The sequence below is a fragment of the Aedes aegypti genome, chromosome 3 (assembly GCF_002204515.2).
Source record: "Aedes aegypti strain LVP_AGWG chromosome 3, AaegL5.0 Primary Assembly, whole genome shotgun sequence".
NCBI classification, from domain to species: Eukaryota; Metazoa; Arthropoda; class Insecta; order Diptera; family Culicidae; genus Aedes; species Aedes aegypti.
Window position 1 is genome coordinate 160,440,247 of NC_035109.1, and position 22,096 is coordinate 160,462,342.

General features: G+C 38.5%; 1 protein-coding gene across 7 annotated transcripts; it reads left to right on the forward strand.

Moving 5' to 3' along the window:
* Window positions 1-521: 521 nt before the first annotated feature.
* Window positions 522-20,352, forward strand: LOC5575808 (GTPase HRas). Of its 7 annotated transcripts, none has more exons than XM_021852504.1 (5): window positions 522-629; window positions 6,000-6,539; window positions 14,316-14,456; window positions 14,525-14,640; window positions 14,702-20,352. In XM_021852504.1, the coding sequence occupies exons 2-5, from the start codon at window positions 6,401-6,403 to the stop codon at window positions 14,876-14,878; spliced, it is 573 nt and encodes a 190-aa protein (XP_021708196.1). In that variant the 5' UTR covers window positions 522-629; window positions 6,000-6,400; the 3' UTR covers window positions 14,879-20,352. The 7 variants fall into 7 exon arrangements, with proteins under 7 accessions (XP_021708196.1, XP_021708197.1, XP_001662234.1 ...); XM_021852505.1 differs by having other exon boundaries at window positions 555-629; window positions 5,954-6,539; XM_001662184.2 differs by having other exon boundaries at window positions 576-629; window positions 6,034-6,539.
* Window positions 20,353-22,096: the final 1,744 nt, after the last annotated feature.

A 22,096-nucleotide genomic window follows, 5' to 3' on the forward strand; every position in this document is an offset into this window, starting at 1 on the left:
CCTCGGATCTCACCGAATCCGTTAGAAGATGCATTAACTTTCATTCTCTGTAATAAATGTGTATTACTCTATGCGTATTTGATTTTTATCATCATTTTTTACAAGAAGAGAAATCAGAAATTTATTTGACTAATTCAATCAATGATCAAAGATAAAATATATTAGCGTGACCATTTGAAATAAGTTGCACCTGCATTTGTTTTATGTGTGCGCTGCATTTAAAACTAAGCGTGACAAGACTTTTATTTTTATATGCGTGACTGATAAATTGCAAGTGCCAAGCTTGATTGCAAAAATCTATAGGTCCTGCACATAAATTCCAATTGGAGATTGAGCTCAGTGTAGGATGCAATATTGGAAATGTGGTAAGAAATATTCACATACAATTTTCTCAGAACTATATCTGCGAATTGGCCCTTTAGAATCTTTACGCAAGAAGTGACCGGTGTTAACCCGGCTGAACGTTTCAACTTTACGCACATTCTGCGTTGTTTGGATTCTGAGTGCTTCAGATGGAACCGGTTCGGCAGTGCTGCAAGCGCATACATTTCAAACAAAATTGCTGAGAGCAAAAAAATTGAACGTCTCTCTCTGTAGTCCGGAGGTCTGGCTCGGGTTCGGTCTCGGTGGTAATAAAGAATGAAAATTATTTGTAAATTTCCTATCAAATAGCTCGAAAAACGGTTCGAATTTTGTGTTGGATTGTGCAGAGTGTTATAAATTGGTGTTTTTATGTGGCGGATTGCTGTAGTGGATGGTGGAACAAACGGTTTTTTAATATTGTGGAAATCGCCCCTTCCACAACAACAAGTGACAAGAGTAGCTTAGATGGGCCTCTTCTTGGTGCTACGCTTTTTTGGTGTTGGCCGGAAAATTTTCGCCGTCGCGAAGGAAGCACAAAGTGAACGAGTCAATTTCTGTGTTTTTTTTTTCTTGTTCACTTGGCTCTTGATCGGTTCGTTCTCGCGAAGGTTTCCGCAGTTAGATGAATATTTTTATTAATTGATGATGTTCGTTAAAATTGATGATGAGTCATTCCGAGGAGGCTAATCAACACAAGAAGGAAGAGATCACATTCTTAGCAACTAGGAGTGTGGATTTCTGACGGCCTACTGTTCCAGCTAAAGTGACACTCGACGTAAATATTAGTGCGGACATTTTGGAAGCGATCGTAGAATCGTTTGTGTTTGAAGAATTCAAATTATCTCAGTGGATCAAAACGCCAGTGCTTTTTTCTGATTCATATTCGTTTATTTTGGCATTACAGTTAAAGTAGTAATTAGTAATACCTTCCTACTCGTGACCTCGGATGGCAGACAGTGTGAGACATTCATTGCATGGTGTACACATAATATACGCGATAGGCTAGCACTTGGGGGTTTTCGAACGCAGTACTCTGCGAAGCACTTGTTGGCATTGCGTCAAGTCTCAAATGACAAATTAGGGTGCATCCGAAAAAATAAACAAATCGGTGTTCGCAAAACTATTGTGCTCAACTATAGAAGAAAGCTACGCTTCTTCATATTATTTTCGCTTTATTAAAATGGCTTTTCGCCCCTCTCTATGGGCATGTTTGTAGAACAAAGCAATTTTCTGTGTAAAAATATTTATAGGTTCCGCTAGATCATTTAATGAACATGGCGATTCTTGTTTAAAATTGTTATATTTTGACGTGTTGTGCAGATGTTTTCGAAACCTACTATTTTTTTTAAATAATCATGAGTGTTATTGGGCATTCGTACTATATTAGTTTATGAAAACACAGTAAACTTTCGAGAGCTCTCCCTACTCGATACACCCGATTATGTTTTTGCAAGCGGAAGGTCATGGGTTCGATTCCCAATCCCCCCACACAAAAACTCCGTCCAGCCACCAGAAGACACCGCACGAAGGACCGTGTATTGGGGAAGAACATATCCATCCTTCGTCAGTATCGGATGGTGACTGAGACACAGACCCTCTTTGTAGGCTGTTGCCTCACACGACATATAAACATGGCAAAATGAACCACTGCACACCAATGGACTTCGATATGGATATGGATTGGAAATAGCAATAAGAACTATAAATAGATTCTGTATATGATACTCGGCATAGTAGTGGCCAAGTGCACGGAGTGCCTAATTAATAAAAGTAAGGAAAAAAGAGATAGGCGATTACTTTTCTGTTAAAGTGCATACGTTGATGTTCATAACTTGATATTCGTAACTCGACACTTCTCTAACTCGATGGTACCTTCAATATCAAGTTACGGAGAGTTGACTGTATTTAATTTTATTTTTAACAACTTTTAGAATCCGTTAAAAATTGTTGATTGTTCAGATCATACTTTGATAAATATTCTCCCTAAAGCTAAGTGTGACGTTTCGCTCAAGTAAAGTAAACAAATTTCTTGGACAAATGGGTCCAGAAATTTTCTACGGAAAGCTAAATTTGAAAGTATATATATTTTTTTAAGTCTTTATTAGTGTCATTTCAAACATTAGATTTATTTCTTATATCTACACTCAGGCAAATGGACTATCGATAAACATAGGAACCCCTTATGAAAATTCGCCACAAGGAATCGGGTTGAAATTCATAAATTTGCCTTATGAAACCGAAATTTGAAAACAAAAATAGTTTTCGCGGCAACCTGGAATCGAACCAAGGACCTTGCTATCGATAGACTCATACGTACACCCCGCGCCTATCGACGCCTTGGTGTGGAGTGATGCTAAAACGATACATAAAGCGTTCGTATTGCGATAATCGTTCCATCTTTCATAAGGCAAAAAGTATGAATTTCGATAGTCCAGTTCGCTGCGTGTATATCTTATATCTAATTTGGTAAATCAAAATTAAGCTTTGATTAACATTGTGTTAACAACATATTACGTCTCAATTGCCGTTGCAGTACAGATTTGTTTACAGATGAGTTGATTTCACCTGCTTATAAGAGAGAAAAAACGCTTTCAATTTACTTAAACTAACTTAACATAAATATATAACGCATTAATCGTGGTACACACTTAAACGGTTTCGCCGAGAACCCAACAGCTGATATCTCGGTAATAATTTGACGATTCTCGGTAAAACTTTTACCGAGATCTCGGTAAACGTTTACCGAATCTCGGTAACGTTCGCCGAGATCTCGGCAAAAAATTCGGATTGCCGAAATCTCGTTGAAATAAGTACCGAGATTCGGTGTTGAAAATTACCGAATTCTCAGCTGTTGGGTTCTCGGCGAAAAGTTTTACTGAGATCGGTGAAATAATTTAAGTGTGTAATAAGAAATTGAAACGATTTTTGTCTAAAATTATTAGTAATTTTAATTGACATTTGTTCCAATGTTTTAACACTGGATATTCTATGTAACTCATTAGCAGGGTTGGGAAAAATCTTGAAATTCACTCTACAGTAGCCAAGCAAAGCCAATCACAGTCAGCGAAGACAGTGAAACTCACGCCCATCGCTGCTGTAGGCAAAAAGCCTTGAAAATAGCAAAACACCCGTTGCTAAGGGCAACCCAGAATTACTGTAGAAAAATGTTCTATTTCCCGCTGCATTTCCCGCATTTAGAGCCTTCAATGACACTCATGATTTAGAAAATGCATGCACCCAATATAGGCTACTTGATGGGATTCACGTTTTTGAACTACTGTACTGGGAGAGTCACGTGAGTTTCGCGAAAATTCAAGCCTACTACTATTACCATTCCCAGCACTGCTCATTAGTACTATACCAGAGAGGAAGCCTCAGAATCATTTCAAAATTTTATTGTGAATCCTCTGCAGAGTTTCTTCCTGATATTACAACAGATAGTCCATATTGGTACAACATACAACATGGGTGATCTGAATGTGATTATTGAAAGTTAAAATTTTATCTAGCATGAGCCCTAGATACTTAACTTCATCTGACCAATTTATTGGAACTCCTCTTATCGTGACAACATGTCTACTTGAAGGTGTCAAATAAAGAGCTTTTGGTTTATGTGGGAATATTATTAGTTGAGTCTTGGAAGCATTAGGAGAAATCTTCCATTTTTGCAAGTATGAAGAAAAAATATCCAAACTTTTTTGCAATCGACTACAGATGACACGCAGACTTCGTCCTTTGGCGGAGAGGCCTGTGTCATCCACAAACAAAGATTTTGGACATCCCTGAGGTAATTCTGGTAAGTCAGATGTGAAAATATTGTATAATATTGGTCACAAAATTCTGCCTTGAGGAACATCAGCTCTTACCAGGCTTGATAATGCTCCTCAACATCATGAGAGTTCGGTGAAATACTCTAGAGCAGCGTTCTGTCTTTGCTTCTTTGCGAGGGAACGAAAAAAAGCTAAACAGAAAGTCAACGAAAAATGAGCGAGGAAGATGCTGCACAAAACACAACAGATTTATTTATTCTGTACAAGAATTAACGGTTAGGGGGGACTGTAGCCTTGAGGTTACGCTTTCGCTTCATAAGCGGAAGGTCATGGGTTCGATTCCCAGCCCCTCCACAAAAAACCCGTCCAGCCACCAGAAGACGCCTCACGGAGGACCGTGCTTTGGGGAGCACATCCATCCTCCGTCAGTATTAGATGGTGACTGAGACAAACTGACCCTCTTCGCAGGCAGCTAGCCTCACTAACAGCAGAGCTCTCTCCTACCTGCTCGGTGTAAGAGTAAAAGAGTAGGAGAGAGTGAAACTAGATGTAAATATAGATAAGTTGAAAATAGATCTGTATCGGTAAAGAAGCTACAAGATCAACTGAGTCCGGCACAGTAGTGGCCACGAGCACGGAGTGCCTTGAAAAAAAAAAAAAAAAAAAAAAAAAAAAAGAATTAACGGTAAAACTAATGTAGATTTTGAAACATCATCAAAAAACAAAAAGTGTCCGGGCATGTCCCGCTATTAAATTATAACACAATCAAAATTTTAAATGACAAAAAACAATAAACAATACTATTTGAGTGTTGCAGTGTTTGACATGTATATAAAGTTAATTCATGCAAAACAAACAATCTGGCGATCCTGCTGAGGAAGGCTCGTATTCCAGGTTATGTTATTGTTCGACAATATGGAAGTTGAACGGTAGCTCCTTTTAAAATATATTTTTTAATTAATAAACAACACGGACGTTGTACGGATCTTTAGGAAGAATGTTCAGAAATGCTTGTCTGATATTGTGAACTAGTGGAGAAATTAATATTTGCGATTTTATGCACGGCAAAGCTTATTTGATACCAGTGAGATTATTTTTAGACAAATGTAAGTTTTCGTGCTTTTGTGTTGAACAATATTTTAAATCACATTTATATCAGGTAATTTCTGTGTCAATCTAACTGGTACCGCCCAATCTTCAAGAGAACTTGTAAAACCACGTAAACCAATTGTTGATTATTATTGAAAACTGTTTATATTGTTAGTAGGACTAGATTTTTTCAGACCGTTCAAATTTTGGGTAGCGTTCACCAATTAGCGAATTACCCTAAGTAAGCATATCTTTCATTCTAGGGTTTAGCATCATGACTTTTCGATAATTGTTGTTTTCTGGGACACCCTATTACACATATACATTTTTGTTAAGACTATGGGAGGAGTAACATTTTGAATGTGTTCTATAGATAGTGGATTCGTTTCATTTTCATATCATTGCTATGAATTTGTTCTCAGTATACAATGATAAATTATTTATGAAAATTCTCTAATTCTCGCATACTCTGAGATAACGCCCTAAAAGCCATTGGTAGCCACCTGTGTAGCTCGTTGTTTCTGAGCAATTGAAAGAATAAGCATCCAAACCAACATCACGGGCAGGTAGATAATGATCCTTTCTTCCACATAGTGTTGTTAAATAACATGAAAATCCATTCAAATGCTCAGAAACAACGAGCTACACACATGGTTACCAATGGCTTTTAGGGCGAGATCAGAAGTTATGCGAGAATTAATTGATATTTTCATGATGCTTCGTTATAAAAGTACTCGAAAACCACCTGTACTAGCCTGCTGTCCATATATCGTATAGGATTGTGATGTCAAATTTGTATGAGTGCGTGTAGTGAACAGTGTTTGTTCGATGAGGAGCGTCCGGGATTAATCAAACAAAAAGAGAAACCAAGAGAACGAAAAGACGGGCGGTGCACATAATCAAACATCAACGCCATCGAAAGAGAACAAGAAGAGTGGCTATTCCAATAAGCATAACAACATCCACTCGGCGCGGGGCGAAAGTCTAGGCAGTGTAGAAAAGGTTCTTTATTCCGCTGCCAAAGTCGGTCCATATCTGATATAGTGGTGTATATGCTGTATTTAGTATAGTACATCGATTAGCAGGCAACAAGCTGATTGCCGTTCCTTGACGGCGGAAGGCGGACGTCAAAATCCTTTCGAAATACTGCAGCAGTAGCTAGTCACAACAGAACAATAATGACGGAATACAAACTGGTAGTGGTCGGCGCTGGAGGTGTCGGCAAGTCGGCGCTAACGATACAACTCATCCAGAATCATTTTGTGGACGAATATGATCCCACCATTGAGGACTCTTACCGGAAACAAGTGGTGATTGGTAAGTAATAACACATTTAGTATTTATTGAAATTTTGGTATCAATTTGATTGTGATTGCGGTTTTTATGTAGTGTTATTCTAGTGCTCTCCTTTATTTAACACATTTGGTAAACTTGCAGTTGTAAAGCAAGACTATACCGAAGGGTGCATGGATTTGTATTCCGGCTAGGTCGAGGCTTTTTTGGGTGGGAATATTTCTCGCCCAGATAGCCGTAGCGGGTCGTGGGTTCGAATCCCACAGGTCGAGGATCTTTTCGGGTTGGAAATTTTCTCGACTTCCCAGGGCATAGAGTATCTTCGTGCCTGCCACACGATATACACATGCAAAAATGGTCATTGGCATTGTAAGTTCTCAGTTAATAACTGTGGAAGTGCTCATAAGAACACTAAGCTGAGAAGCAGGCTCTGTCCCAGTGGGGACGTAACGCCAGAAAGAAGAAGATTTCTCGAAATCTTTGGGCATCTTCATGGTTTTGTAAATACAAATTGTTGTAAATGTCCTATCTTAATAAAACTTGAATTAATAAATCTATTAAATAACAAATGAAAAGGTTTATGCTTAAACAACTTTGCAGACAAATCTTATTTATTGCAGATTTCTAAAAATCACGGTTCACATGTGCATGCTGTACGTTTCGAGTAAAATCATTATAGGGATGGTAACAGGTCTCTATTTAAAGATTTATACACTATTTTAAAGCATGTCTCTAAAAAGATTTTATTTTTCCACTACAAATCTATCTCTAAATTATTTATTATTTTAATCAAAATGGCCTCTGCTATCACTATTTTCCTCCTTCTCCTTGCAGTAAATGCTGATGCAAAATTATAGAGGCTCCAGAAAAATCTTTAGAGACTCTTACACGATTATTATCCAGGAATTTCTATTAAGATTCCAGGGATCCCCTCCGTTGGAGATTTACCAGAAAGAATTTATTCAGAAAATCCTTCAGAGATTTTCCAATAGATGGTTAAATAAATTTCTATTGCAGGGCTGTTACAACAATCGCGATTCTCGTGAACATTGCGATTTTCGCGGATTAGTAGCAGATAAAACGTGCAAGGCGCAAAAATCGCGAGTGAATGAAATTCTGTCGCGAAAATCGCGGATTTCCCAAATCAAATCGCCTACAAATTGGTTTGATACAAACGTCACGTCACGTGCAGTTCATCATTAAGAAATTTGTATATTAAAATGTAAACTCTCGTCTTCTCATTGAGTGCTGCTAAGTGCTCCTTATAGTATAGTCACTAGGTATCCTATCCAGTTTAGCTGTTAAGTTATCAATTTTTGCAGGTATTTATTTGTTCTCCTCAAATAAATGAAAATATTTCGAATATTAACCCGTTAAGGTGAAGGTGAATCGAAGCCAAACCTCAAATTTTCAAGAGCACGGATCTGGAGAACCGAATATCCGTTTCAGCTGAAAACTTAATCGATTGATCACTTGCTGGTGATGACCAATCGATTAAGTTTTCGGGTCAAATATATGTTCGGTTCTCCAGATCCGTGCTCTTGAAAATAAGAGGTTTGGTTTCGATTCATCTTCACCTTAACGCCCAGCGTCCTATTTTGAGGACAGTTGCGTCGAACGCCCAGCGTCCTCAATTGAGGATACTGATTTGCGCAAATAACTTGAAAACAATACAAAATATAATGATATTATGTTTGAAAAACTTGGTCATAGACCTCAAATCTTCCACTCATTTCCCACCAGCTAGCATGTGCTTTGTCTTGGTCGCATTCACCACCAGTCCAACTTTTGCTGCCTCGAGGGTGTACAGGTCTGCCACCTTTTCAAATGTTCGGCAGACAATGTCCATATAATCCGCGAAGCAAACAAATTGACTGGATCTCGTACAACACCTTCTAGCGCATTATTGAACAACAGGCACGAAAGTCCATCACCTTGTCGTAGTCCCCGATAGCATCCAAACGAACTGGAATGTTCGCCTGAAACCTTCACACAATTTTGCACACCTTCCATCGTCGCTCTTATCAGTCTCGTGAGCTTCCCGGGAAAGCTGTTCTCGTTCATGATTTTCCATAGCTCTACGCGGTCGATACTTTCGTATGCTGCCTTAAAATCGATGAAAAGGTGATGCGTTGGGATCTGGCATTCACGACATTTTTGGAGGATTTGCCGTACAGCAAAGATCTAGTCTGTTGTCGATCGGCCGTCGACAAAGCCGGCTTAATAACTTCCCACGAATTCGTTTACTACAGGTGACAGACGACGGAAGATGATCTGGGATAGACCGCATTTAGAAAGGTGATCGCTCGAAAGTTCTCACAATCTAACTTGTCACCTTTCTTGTAGATTGGGCATATTACCCCTTCCTTCCACTCCTCCGGTAGCTGTTCTGTTTCCCTGATTGTGCCTATCAGCCGATACAGACAAATGGCCAGCCTCTCCGGGCCCATCTTTATCAGTTCAGCTCCGCTACCATCCTTACCAGCAGCTTTATTGTTCTTGAGCTGGTCAATGGCATCCTTAATCTCCCTCAAAGTAAGGGCTGGTTGGTTTCCCTCCTCCGCACTACCGACGAAGGCATTTCCTCCGTTGTCCTGACCTTCATTGCCTGTGCTCTCAACGTCATTCAGATGTTCGTCGAAGTGCTGCTTCCACCTTTCGATCACCTCGCGCTCGTCCGTCGAAATGCTCCCATCCTCATCCCTGAACATCTCGGCTCGCGACACGAAGCCGTCGCGGGATGCGTTGAGCTTCTGATAGAACTTGCGTGTTTCTTGAGACCGGCACAGCTGTTCCATCTCCTCGCACTCCGGTTCCTCCTGGCGGCGTTTTTTTTCGAAAGAGGCGGGTCTGCTGTTGCCGTTTCCGTCTATAACGCTCTACGTTCTGTCGGATCCCTTGCTGCAGCATGACCGCCCGCGCTGCGTTCTTCTCATCCAGAATCTGCCTGCATTCATCCTCGAACCAATCGTTCCGTCGACTCCGTCCCACGTACCCGACGTTGCTCTTAGCTGTATTGTTGATGGCTGCCTCCATTGTCCTTCAGCAGTCCTCAAGAGGGGCTTCACTCAGCTCAGTTTAGCTTAGGGTCCTTCTCTGGCACACGGACAATTATCAGCCGCCCCTGACATAAGAACAGACGCTGTTGTGAGCCGCTCCTAACATGGAGTACAGACGCTCCAGGTTTGCAGAAGTAAAAGCAAAAGCAAACCCCTTTCCCCGTCAGCATACGACCAGAGTTCCCACCGGGGTTGGTTACCCGATCTTCCGTAAAGTTACTCGTACCCCGGCCAGTACCGCGAGGAGGTAGGGATAGGAGTTGCTGGGCAACATACTATGGACCACATAATGGGGTCTAGTTTATTCCTGCAGTTACATGAGGTACCAATGGTACGCCATGCCCAGCCATTTACCGTGCCCTAGTTCCAGAATACAGACATTTTAAGAAAGAATTATCTAGTAGCACAAAAATGCAAATTTGAAGGATTTTCTCATGATGAGAAGTATAAAATAAAGTATAAAATTAATTTTATACTTTATTTTATAGATAAATCTGTTGGAAGTTAAATAAAAGTATTTATGATACGGTTGAACATTATGCCTCAACTCAGATTTAGTAACAAAGTAGCACTTGTTGATTTTGTTGCTGATCGGTGAGATCGAACTTTTGAAAATCCTATTATACTGGGATGGTCTTTGTAAGAATCCTTTCAACAAAAAACCCGAAAAAATCTAATGAGAATCCTGAAGAAACCTGATGAGAATCCTGAATAGATTTTGCTAAGATTCTGGAAGGCTTTAAATGAAATCCATGGAAAGTTTCTGATAAGTTTCCTAGAAGATTTCTGGTGAAATCCATTCCTGGAAGGTTTCTGATAAGAACCCAAGAAGGTTCTAGCAAAATCCTGAACAGTTTCTGGTGACAATACTGGAAGGTTTCCGATGAAAATTCTAGTAGGATTCAGATGAGAATCCTGGAAAGATATAATGAGCATCCTGGAAGAATCTCCTTGAGAATCCTGGAATTTCAGATGAAATATCTGAATGTTTCTGATGATAATCCTAGAAAGTTTGGAAAGAATCGTGGAAAAATTGAATATGTATACTTCTGTGGCGATTCCCTAATCTCAAATCTACCTGTTCTACGTATAAAAAATCATGATTTTGCCCAACAAATGTGCATCTACTGTCTAGATAATAAATTAAATAGATGATTTCGATCATTTATGTTTTGCATTATATTGTAAATTAGCAAAAACAACAATTTTAGATACATGGCCAAAGGGATTACTATTTCGCGAGTTCGAAGATAATAGCTCAAAAAACTTATGGTTACTATCCTTGAATACGCCGACCATCATGGTATTTTCCGAAGTCGGAGCCTCGCAGTTCTCCACTCCCACCACCGGAATAGATCTTTCAAGTTAACTTCTACCAGATTACAAAGCAGCAACGTAGATCAAGCAGCCATCGTTTCCAGTATACCAGAACGCACCGCCTGTCGCCTTATGGGAGCCCTCGATCCTCACGACACAGTTGAGCAAGCTGTTTCCTGCCATCGGAGTCGGTCTGGTCCTGTTGTCGTGCTTGGTGACAGGGTCTCCCAACCTTCTTTATCAGGCAAGTACGCTTCTATATATAGCAATTCTTCGCCTGATCAATTTTCGTGTTCCAGTACTCTATCAGTTTATGCCGAGACTGTCGACGCCGAGAATTCGACTCAACCCCTCCTGGACACCCGGAACGCTTTCTTGAAAGCCCAATGGAAGCCCTTAATCCCTCTGACGCAGTCCTGCCTTCTGCTGGCTTCGTTCATCAAAGTCGTTCCGGTCCTGTAGTTAGATGTGGAGAGAGGGTCTTCCAAGCATCCAATCATGGCGAGTATTTTCCTTCTGTACACCCTCAGTCGTCGCCTGATATTTACATGGATTCCAGGAACATCAGAGATCCCGTACCAAAACAATTCGAGGACATCGTAGTTTACTACCAAAATGTTGGTGGAATTAACTCATGTGTGGAGGACTACCGCTTGGCTGTTTCGGGTTCCAGTTTTGATATCATCGTTCTAACCGAGACGTGGCATGATTCTCTAACTTTGTCTAGTCAAATTGTTGGACCAGATTACGAAGTTTTCCGTTGCGATCGGAGTCCAGATAACAGATAGAAATCTACTGGTGGTGGCATACTCGTTGCCGTTCGACGAGAACTGAAAGCGAGGGCCGTCGATAACGAATCCTGGAAATGCCTAGAACAAGTTTGGTTATGTGTTGATCTCCGCGATCGAAAACTGTTTCTATGCGCGCTTTATGTTGCACCCGATCTGACCCGAGACAATGCTGTCTTCGAAACTTACTCTCAATCAGTTTTTCTGTTATCGATACTGCTTCTCCTGTCGATGAGGTTCTCGTTTTAGGCGACTTCAACCTACCAACCGTCTCATGGGAACTATCACACAATGGTTTCTTCTATCCGGACCCCGAACGCTCCGTAATCCATGGTTGTGTAGGCCTCTTGGACAGCTATAGCGCCGCTATGATCTCCCAGATAAATCACGTAGTAAATGAGAACGGACGCAGCTTGGATCTTTGCTTCGTCGAAGCTTTTCGAACTCGTTATCATGAAACCACTTCTGTCGCACTGCAAGCAACATCTTTGTCCTGATCAACACGGGTTTACTGCCGGTCGTTCCACCGCCACCAATTTGCTCTGTTTGACATCGTTTATAACCGACAGCATGGTAGAACGATCACAAACGGATGTTATTTACACCGATCTGTCCGCCGCATTTGACAAGCTGAACCATACTATTGCGATCGCTAAGCTTGAAAGGCTCGGCGTCTGTGGCAGTCTCTCTAGTTGGTTCAAAACTTATTTAACCGCTCGCCTGTTGAAGGTGGCGATAGGAGATTGCAGATCAGGCAGCTTTTTTGCTACGTCTGGCATACCCCAAGGTAGTCACCTGGGGCCATTGATCTTCTTAATCTATTTTAATGACGTTCATTCGGCCATCAGAAGTCCTTGGCTATCATATGCTGATGATCTCAAGATGTTTCTTAAAATCCATTCCATTGCCGACTGTGGGTTTTTGCAACAACAGCTTGATCACTTTGCCGATTGGTGTTTCCTGAACCGTGTGGTAGTTAACCCAAAAAAATGTTCCATTATAACGTTTACAAGGAAAAGACAGCCGATAATATTTGACTACTGCCTGCTGGGAACTACAATCGATCGTGTGAACCAAGTAAAGGATCTCGGTGTGATTCTGGATTCAAAGCTGACATTCAAGCCGCATGTTTCGTATATTGTTGACAAGGCATCCAGAACATTGGGATTCATCTTCAGGATTGCAAAGAACTTCACAGACGTCGAATTAGTACAATTAGCTAAATAATGATCAGCAAGTATTCATAAGCTCATATATCTCACTGAATATAGATATAAGTGACCTAACGGTAAAACTATTGTTAAACAATTAGTTAACTATTGATTTTTAGTTTATAGTTCATTATTCATTATTGATTTAGTTTTGCACTATTTGGAACAACTTTGCTCAGGCACTTTAATTAGAACGTCGTTGTTTTCCAATGGTCCAATGCTTGAACACAGCTGTGGGAATGGGAGGATTTAACTTTAAAATATAGTGCCCACGAGACGAAAATAAACTATTAAACTAATCAAGCTTGCGTCCTCTATATTGCTTCAACAATTCCCTAGAAAAACTTAATTTAATGACAATACTCGAGATTCTTTTCAGAATCAAGGTTTGGAAAAGTGCTCTTCTCAGTTCTAGTGTCATGTACAAACCAATATTGTGGCATAGAACATTCTTTGTAAGTACTAAAAAAATAATTGATAGACTATAATATTGCCAAAATTCGAACGGCTTTCTTTGTGATATGCGTCATTATAAAAAAAAAACGACTGAACAAATCTATTGACTTAGAATCAATGTCATTAAAGTTAATGTGAGCAACTACTTGAGATTAAAAAACAATACAATAATGATCAAAACAAGGAAATTCAGATAAAAACGTTAGTAAAAAGAGCATTTTCAAAGTTTTAAGCTTTTATAGAGTTAAAAAAAAAATGTACTCTTTCCGGTAAGAGCAAATATGATAGCCTTAGGTGTACACAACATTTCCGGACGTGTACGGACGTGTTGGCAACCGGTATCCAAATCTTTGTGACTGCATTTGGAGGTGCAACACATCCCCTTACACAATACTGTTAAAATTTTGAGAATTTTTGATCAATTGAGTCAAAAGATATGAGCAAAAGAGTGCAAAAAAGTCGTCCACGCCGTTTAAGGGTTAAACAGAATCAACAAAGAATTTTATTTCCATACTAAACATACAGAATAGATTACTTTATCTTTTCTCGCCTACTTTCTTCCTCTACATAAATATAGTCAAAAATAAATATTTTGTTTAATAAATGTCGATTACAGCTTATGGTTTTTCAACCTTTCATGTGACAAAAAAATAAATCGTTCAATATCTAGTGAAGACATTGATTGATATGGTATGAAAAGTAAATTATACAGTGGATATTTTTTAAATACAGATAGTAAATTCTCTATTAGAATAAAACTTCTTGGGAAATCGCATTTTTTTTTTAAATGCCAGTCAATCGCAATTTCAACAGTAATTATAAAGTGGAGTTGTAATCCTGTATGTTTGAATGTGTGCGTGTTGTAGAAGAATACGAGATATGTAAAAAATGTGAATAAATTTCGAGCCACTTCACTTCAGCATCGTGCTGCATATTACTGACTTCTTGAATTGTTTTTTTTTTTTACAGATGGTGAAACGTGTTTATTAGATATTCTAGATACAGCAGGACAAGAAGAATACTCCGCTATGCGAGATCAGTACATGAGGACTGGTGAAGGCTTTTTGCTTGTTTTTGCAGTAAACAGTGCCAAAAGTTTCGAAGATATAGGTTAACATTCACTCAAATTCTCTTCTATGCGAAGTGACGATTCTACTTCCCATTTTTTGTTCAAACAGGAACTTATCGAGAGCAAATCAAGCGCGTCAAAGATGCAGAGGAAGTTCCCATGGTTCTAGTCGGTAATAAATGCGATCTGCAGGCGTGGGCCGTAGACATGAACCAAGCCAGAGATGTGAGATTTGATGCAAATTTCAGCCTGATATTCGAAGTAATTGTTTTGTAACAACTTTTAGGTGGCCAAACAATACGGAGTACCATTCGTTGAAACGTCCGCCAAAACTCGAATGGGAGTCGACGATGCCTTCTACACACTCGTTCGTGAGATCCGTAAGGATAAAGAAAGAGGGAAGAAAAACCGGAAACACAATAAACTTGGTTCCAGTCGCCGGTTTAAATGTCGACTGCTGTAAGTTTGTATGCGAGTATCGTACGCTGCCCCGCTGTTCTATATTCTATAATTAACGTGCTTGAAAAGTATAAAATTTGCGAACAATTCTACGATCGCACAACAACACTCATATAAACGTTTTCGTTCTGTGACCACCAATCCTACCCTCTGCAGTGACAAAATGGCTTCAATAGATAAGTATACAGTTTTGAAATATTTAAGTTAGTTCGACCATATTCAGCCATTTAGCTTGCGGAGTCGTCTTCTTCGCAATAACACCTTTTACTCTCTCAGTGCTACAAATTGACTTGTAATAGAAAAGCTGGATTGTCAACAAATTTAGTTTTTATTTCAAAATACGGATTGCACCGTAAATAATACCATACCAGCATAATACCTATCTCCTAACAGAAACAAAAGCCGTACATTAAGAGATCTCAGACATAGAATTATGAACTGTAACAATACATCTGCAAGGACGATTACTTGGATTTGCGACATACGATTCAGTCTTCTCGGTGTGTTATTCAATTTCTACTATAATACTGTAAAATTTCTACTAATTTACTATACCAAGTTTTTACCATGCTTTCGAGATAGATTTTTGTCTACTTACAAACTATGTAATGTTTGCCGCATATTTGCAAAAGACAGTGCAATCAATAAATAATATTATATAGGTATTCTATTGTGTTCATTTGATTTTTTTAGGGAGAGTAGGGAAGAATTTTCAATACAATGGCAATACATTTAGATTCTCATTATTGCGTATTTAAGTTGTCTTTGAACTTAAACATGCACATTTTTGTGAACTCATACAGAAAAGTACATAAGAACAATGTGTTTCTAATGCTTTTTTATGTTAATGATTATATAGCCTGTCATTTGCATATGGATATGTTTTATGATGTCACAACAATTGGTATGCATTGATATGCAATAACAACGGTAACGGATTATCATAAGAATGATAAGCTGTCTAGCCCAGTTCACCAATGCTGCGCTCTATTCCGAATGTTACACTAACTCCGAACAGACAGTGATTTTGGAGTAGTTTATAGATGGAAATGTGTTTGAAAGCTGCTGCAAAGTATTTCAAATACGAATACCTCACCTAGTGCACTGTGTCTACTTCGCCGTATTGGAATGTTAAATCAGAGATGTTGAGTAATTTGAGTTTGATTACTTATCTATGAAATGTGCTAGGCTTGTCAAGTCGGATAGTTACAATAACGAGCTGTAGCAATCGCTTACACAGTTCAGTAAATTGTTGTGTAATAATTCATTACATAACAATAACGGCTTGTGTAACGAACTAACGTTGCATAATGACAAATTACGTAACTCAAAAGAAATGCGTACTATTACGACAGTGCATAATTATTTGCGGGAAAGTAGGCCATTTCAAGACCGATTAGTGTGATGAAAAACAGCCTATTACGATGAAAAATTACATGGGTACAGGGATTATTTTTCAGAACATTTTTCATCGACTCCTTAGGTAACAACTCCAAAATGCTTTCAGGAGATCTCTAAGGAGGTCTCCTGTACGTACATGCTTTCCCGGATTTCTCAATAAATTTGTCTGGAGAATCTTCCAAGACTTCCTCAAGAATGCAGAAGTTCCATCAGAGAGGCCGAAGTTCATCTCCTACAAGATTGCATCAGGTTATTTTGGATTTTACTGAAGTGTCCTCAATACAATGGAGGAAGTCCATGCTAGGATTGCTGGATTCATTGAGACTTTCCTTGAGAAATGGAGTAATCCTGAACTTAGAAAAATTCTAGGGGAATCTCTTGCTCGACTGAGATCTTGAGAAATTTCTGGAGGTATCTTCGGAGGTGGAAAAACGGTGGAAGTTTCATACAGCGGAAAGAAGAAACTTTGAAGTAATGCCTTAAGTAAACATTTGGGCAAGTTCCTGAATAGTTTTCTTATAAAATTCCTACAGAAAATCATGGAAGATACTAATACCTGGCGTGTAACGGAAATACCACAAAGAAAATCTTAGAAGTACTTTTAGAGGAGTATATGGTCAGTATCTTTTGCACTTTTTTAAACCCATTCGGTTCTTTTTAAGACTCTTAGACGCTATCAGCCTTAGGTCACAAAGATGGGCTTATGAACAAAGTTAAATACAGAATTGAAAGCATAAATCTACTTACATTATGTAACTTGTCGTAGAAAGAAACAATAATCGTCTACCCACATTTTTAACTATAAGTTTGCGTTCCAAATTTGTATAAATGACAAAACGATTATCTGTTGATCAACAGTAACTCCAGGAGTAACTGCAGTGATTGTTTTATTTTCATCAAATATTTCCGACTGATTACCTGTTTTTCGGTAGGAAGTTCTCATTGTCCATCTTTTTACTGAATTGTGTAATATAACGAAAATGGACTGAATCTTGGGTAACAATCCAAAAAGAAATCATTGTTATCCCGTCTTTGCGTTTCAAATTACCCTTTATTTCTCCACAACTATTTAAGTATTTTTATGACGAACCCAATTGTTAGCATACAAAACTGTCGTCTTGTGGGAATCGAGTCAACAACAATTTAATGAGTTTCAGCTTCAACATTTTTTTATGATTTATTTATCTTTGCCGTTTTTAATGTTTTTGAATACTAAAATTTATGTTTTCAATCCAGCTTTTCCATACTGGTAACCTTGATGTAAAACAAAATACTTATAAGTGTGTATCAGTGCACATGCAGTTAATGTTCTGGCGAACCGCCTCTGAATAAGAACTGCGCAGAACAATACACTGCACAACCGCAAATGCATTGAACACTAAAGCTGACAGTACATGGGGTCAAACTTTTAACTGAATCACGATAGCATGTCAAACATCTGTTTGTAGGTAACCATTTTTTTAGTGTTTGTCCTTCAATCCGAAAACAGTCAAACATTTGACCCCGTGTAATACGGGCTTGATATGAAACCACTAGAGTACTGGAAGGATTGATCAGGTATTCAGCGCCGGAATATGATTATTGGTCTACCTATATTGTAAAAAATCTACATTTATTACTAAAATAACACAGGTCTTATTATAGTAGTACAAGAATAACGCTCAGAAGTTTTAATATGTTTAAAAACACTGTGGTCTGCCCACCAACTCACAACAGCCTAAATAGATGTTTCGTTATTCTGGAGGCATAGCTACAAACTTATCATTTGTGTCAATGGATTCCTCTGGTTTTTGCACAATTTTCTCGGGTTGAGCACAATTGGACGCGGGCCGCTTGGCGTAAGGATGTTTAAAATACTTAATTCTCAGTTGCAGAAGTTGATTTGTTTATCTTAGATTGCCGAATTGTTCCGAATAAATTCAAACTCTCTCTACCTTCCGTTGCCAATCTGCAATGGATCATTAAAATAACCGAAACGGCCGCTCTGAAAAGCACTGATAGCGCCACCGTGGTCTTATGTGTGTTAGACAGAACAGCAAGGCTGTCACAATGTTAAATCCCTTATACAGTGTCGCCGCTGTTTTGATGCAGCGAGTGCCGAAAGAGTGACCTTCAATGATCCATTTATATTAAAATATTTCTAAAACTCTCTCGAGTGATCGCACAAATGGATTGGTATTTTGGCATTGTAAGACGAAAAATGCCTTAAATTAGAGAGTACCGCAAATCCTGTATAGAAAAATAATTAGATTGGAACTCAAAAATTAAATTTATCTAAAGGCAGTTTGATGTTCGGTTCAAGACCTTTGGTAAACTATATAACAATGTGTAACTCTGATTTGGTATTTTATCTAGAATATATTCTTTAATTTAAGATTCAGCGTTTTTCTAAGGTTTTGCGGCGTCCCACCATTTCGAATGTTTCTGATCCTCTTCAAGTGACCCTCCGACAAAATTGTGCACAGTGAAAACCAAGTCTGGGCTGTATACATTGAAAAGTCCATTGTCATTTCCATTGTTTTGCCATGGACGATTTTGGAAACTCTCTCTTCTTCTAAGTCTTCTCCTTTCAACGTCAAATGTAGCAAACAATTCAAGATAATGTTGTAGGTGAATCCGGTTCGGACCGAAAATCTCCTTAACCCGTATAGGCCTGAGTGAAAGCAAAAATTCTAAAACCCTCACCGCTCAGCTAATTCTTGATGGATTCAAATGATTTTTTGACAGTATACTGACACACATATCTAGTTTCTAGAAATGGACAGAGGAACTCGGAAATATTCTTGAGGCCGGAGTTATTCCGGTGGATTACTGGGTCAGGTCGGGTGTTAAGGGTACTGTGCGTTTGTGCCCCTCAAGGTAGGCAAATTTCAAGTCACAGATAATTTCCGGAAACGGCTATAATGTGGCCACTTTATGACGGAATTTTAGAAAAATTGCATCAGTTTAAACCTTTTGAGAAACGATTGTATTGGATAACTATGAGTTTTGCATTTAATTAATCCTACAAATGATCATTTTCGGGTCCCGGGACGCCTCAAACTTATGATAAAGTGGTCAATTGGTATCTGAACATCTGTGCCAAGCTTATGGGAACGCATTTTAGTGCAAAATTATGTTTGATTTCTACTTTTAGAGAATTGAAACAGTTTAGTATCCAACAAATCTACAGCCGGTTCTTTCGGGCATAACGTCCGAATGGTCACATCCGGTATATTTTAAACGTTGCAGAACACTTCATTTATAATGTTGAATATCAGATCTTAATGATTTATGCAAATTAAAATGATTTTCATTGCAAATAAATAGAGGTAACTTGGCCTGTCCCAAAAAATAGCCCTTTTTTACCCGACTTGACCCAGTAACTCACCGGAATAACTCCGACCACAGGAAAATTTCCGAGTTTCTCTGGCCACTTCAAGAAACTAGATATGTAGGCCAGTGAACTGACAAAAAATCATTTGAATTCGTTAAGAATTCGCTGAGCGGTGAGGGTTTCAGTATTTTTGCTTTCACTCAGGCCTATACGGGTTAATAAGGTTAACGATACAGTCAAAATTTTTACAGTACGGATGGTGACACAGTCTTCTCACCGCCGCAATTTCTCGGTTGTCTTTCAAACGATTTTGTTCAGTAAACCATCTGACGTACAAAAACGAACTAAGCTTCAATTTATTCCACGTTGGACAACTGGGAATTTGGGGTGTATATCGAACCTTACATAATCTTAATAAGTTTATTTTGGAACTTAAATATTACTCATGTTTACTTTTGCCATACCGACTAGCATGTATTTGAGGGTAGATCACAATATTTAAGAATCAGAAAAAAGGCACAAAGAAAGTAAGAAAAAAATAGCGTAATGAAGAGAAATTCAGTGTATGCTTACGCATTAGTAGTTTATCAGTGAGCAAAGAATGCTAGGTTCACCTTTTTGCAGAAAACAAGTGTGCGCTCAAACAAATTTTCCAGTGCGCTTTACTAAGATAGTCTACTGATGAATAAGATATTCACTGTTGTAAGCCCAATGTAGTCAAATATTGATGAAATAAAATTGATCACACATATTCAATCCCACATATCTGTTTTGCATTTCTGATACATGATGACAGCATTGCTCCGCGTATAGTATACCTATTTTTTCGCAACATTTTCTTCCGCCTTCTGCACTTAGCAAGCAGTCCACTGAAGTCTGCTATATTTTGTTGGTTGAAAAGTGTTCGCTTCTCTGAACATTCGATATTGTCGCACCGCCGTTTCAATTCGACGCAGTTTGAAATATTTTTTTAGTATGGCGCTGCATTCTTACGATTTTTATGACCACAGTGCACTATTCGCATATTAGCTGCGACGCTCGGGGATACAATATTTTAAAATAAGTGTTGGTCATGATTTCTACCGAATCCATAATACAAAATGAGTCCATTTTCTTATTTCCGACCGAGTATTAGAAAAATCTGCAGATCTTTACACTCAAAATTATCAAACGTTTCTTCAAAGACGACGTACAGAAGTTCATGTCTCAGGTCTCACGCAGTTGCCCAAAAATGTATTACGCGTAAGGTAATAGAATACATTCTACAATGCTTCTATAAGTATTCTGCGATTTGTCAAACTTGGGTAGGTACCAAGGGACCTTTTGAGAACAGGTTTGAGCCTGACAACTACCTCTTTATGTTGTCTGGGGCTTTTTAGTCTGGTTTTTCTACGTTCATATTACACTGTTCGACAAAAAAAAAAATTGGATGGATCAGGGACGCGTTTATATGGGTCTATTTTTAACGAGTACGTATCAAAATCTTTTGAAATCGCAAATAACAATATTGTCACATTTTTCATAGACTTCGCCATCAGTTCCTGATAAACAGACTAGCTCATATAAGACCACTTACAAGTCAGTGTCTAGCCTATATCAATTTTGTATTTCTGCTGAGAGTTTATTAAACCAACCAGCCCATATAAATGTAACAGACACATAAATTTTCCGTAGTCGTCGTATCCTTGTTAAAATCAAATGTTACTGGATTCCATTGCTCATTGCTTTATCTAATGGAGCAAAGAATCAAATCCTAGTCAAGCTTCTTGTTGAACCTATAATAATTATTATATAATGAACCAGATGTGTGAAATAGAAAAAGTAGTATTTATATGGTGCACATCCTCACGTACTTGCTTAATGATCTTTAACATTCCAAATTCATATACAAAATAGATGCCAATATTCTTCTGAAATGGTGCACGTTTCCCTGAAGTCATCCAGTGCTAAAAAATATTGATTTGACAAATTCAATGGTTGTATAATTAAATTTAAAAAGATATTGATATTTTGCTTATTACACTTTTTGTGATTAAAAATGCCAAATTTTCAAGCTTTATCAAAAAATAATCCAGGGGTGCTGCAAATCATTTGAAAACGGTCTCTTTCTATACTTTTCTTGCACTTCAAGACCCATATAAACGCGTCCCTGAACCATCCAAAAAAATTTTTTTGTCGAACAGTGTTATAGGGTAAATGATGGCTTCGGCACCCTGAGGGTATTTTCGGCAGCACTCACTTATCGCCCTTGTTAAAATTTATCTACGGAACAAGAGTTACCTTCAATATACTCAATATATTCCTTGAACTATAATCTTCCATGTAAACCTCATCTTTCACAAAAATATTATATAACATGGGTTTTATCATTGAATGAAATAAATGCTTACGAAATTATCGTCATTTGTGAGCTGCCGAATAAAACAACACAAGAACAGCTTAAGAAAAACTCACCACTTTGAAATGTCCAATTCTCCGCTCCAATACCAATTTGTCACAAAAGCT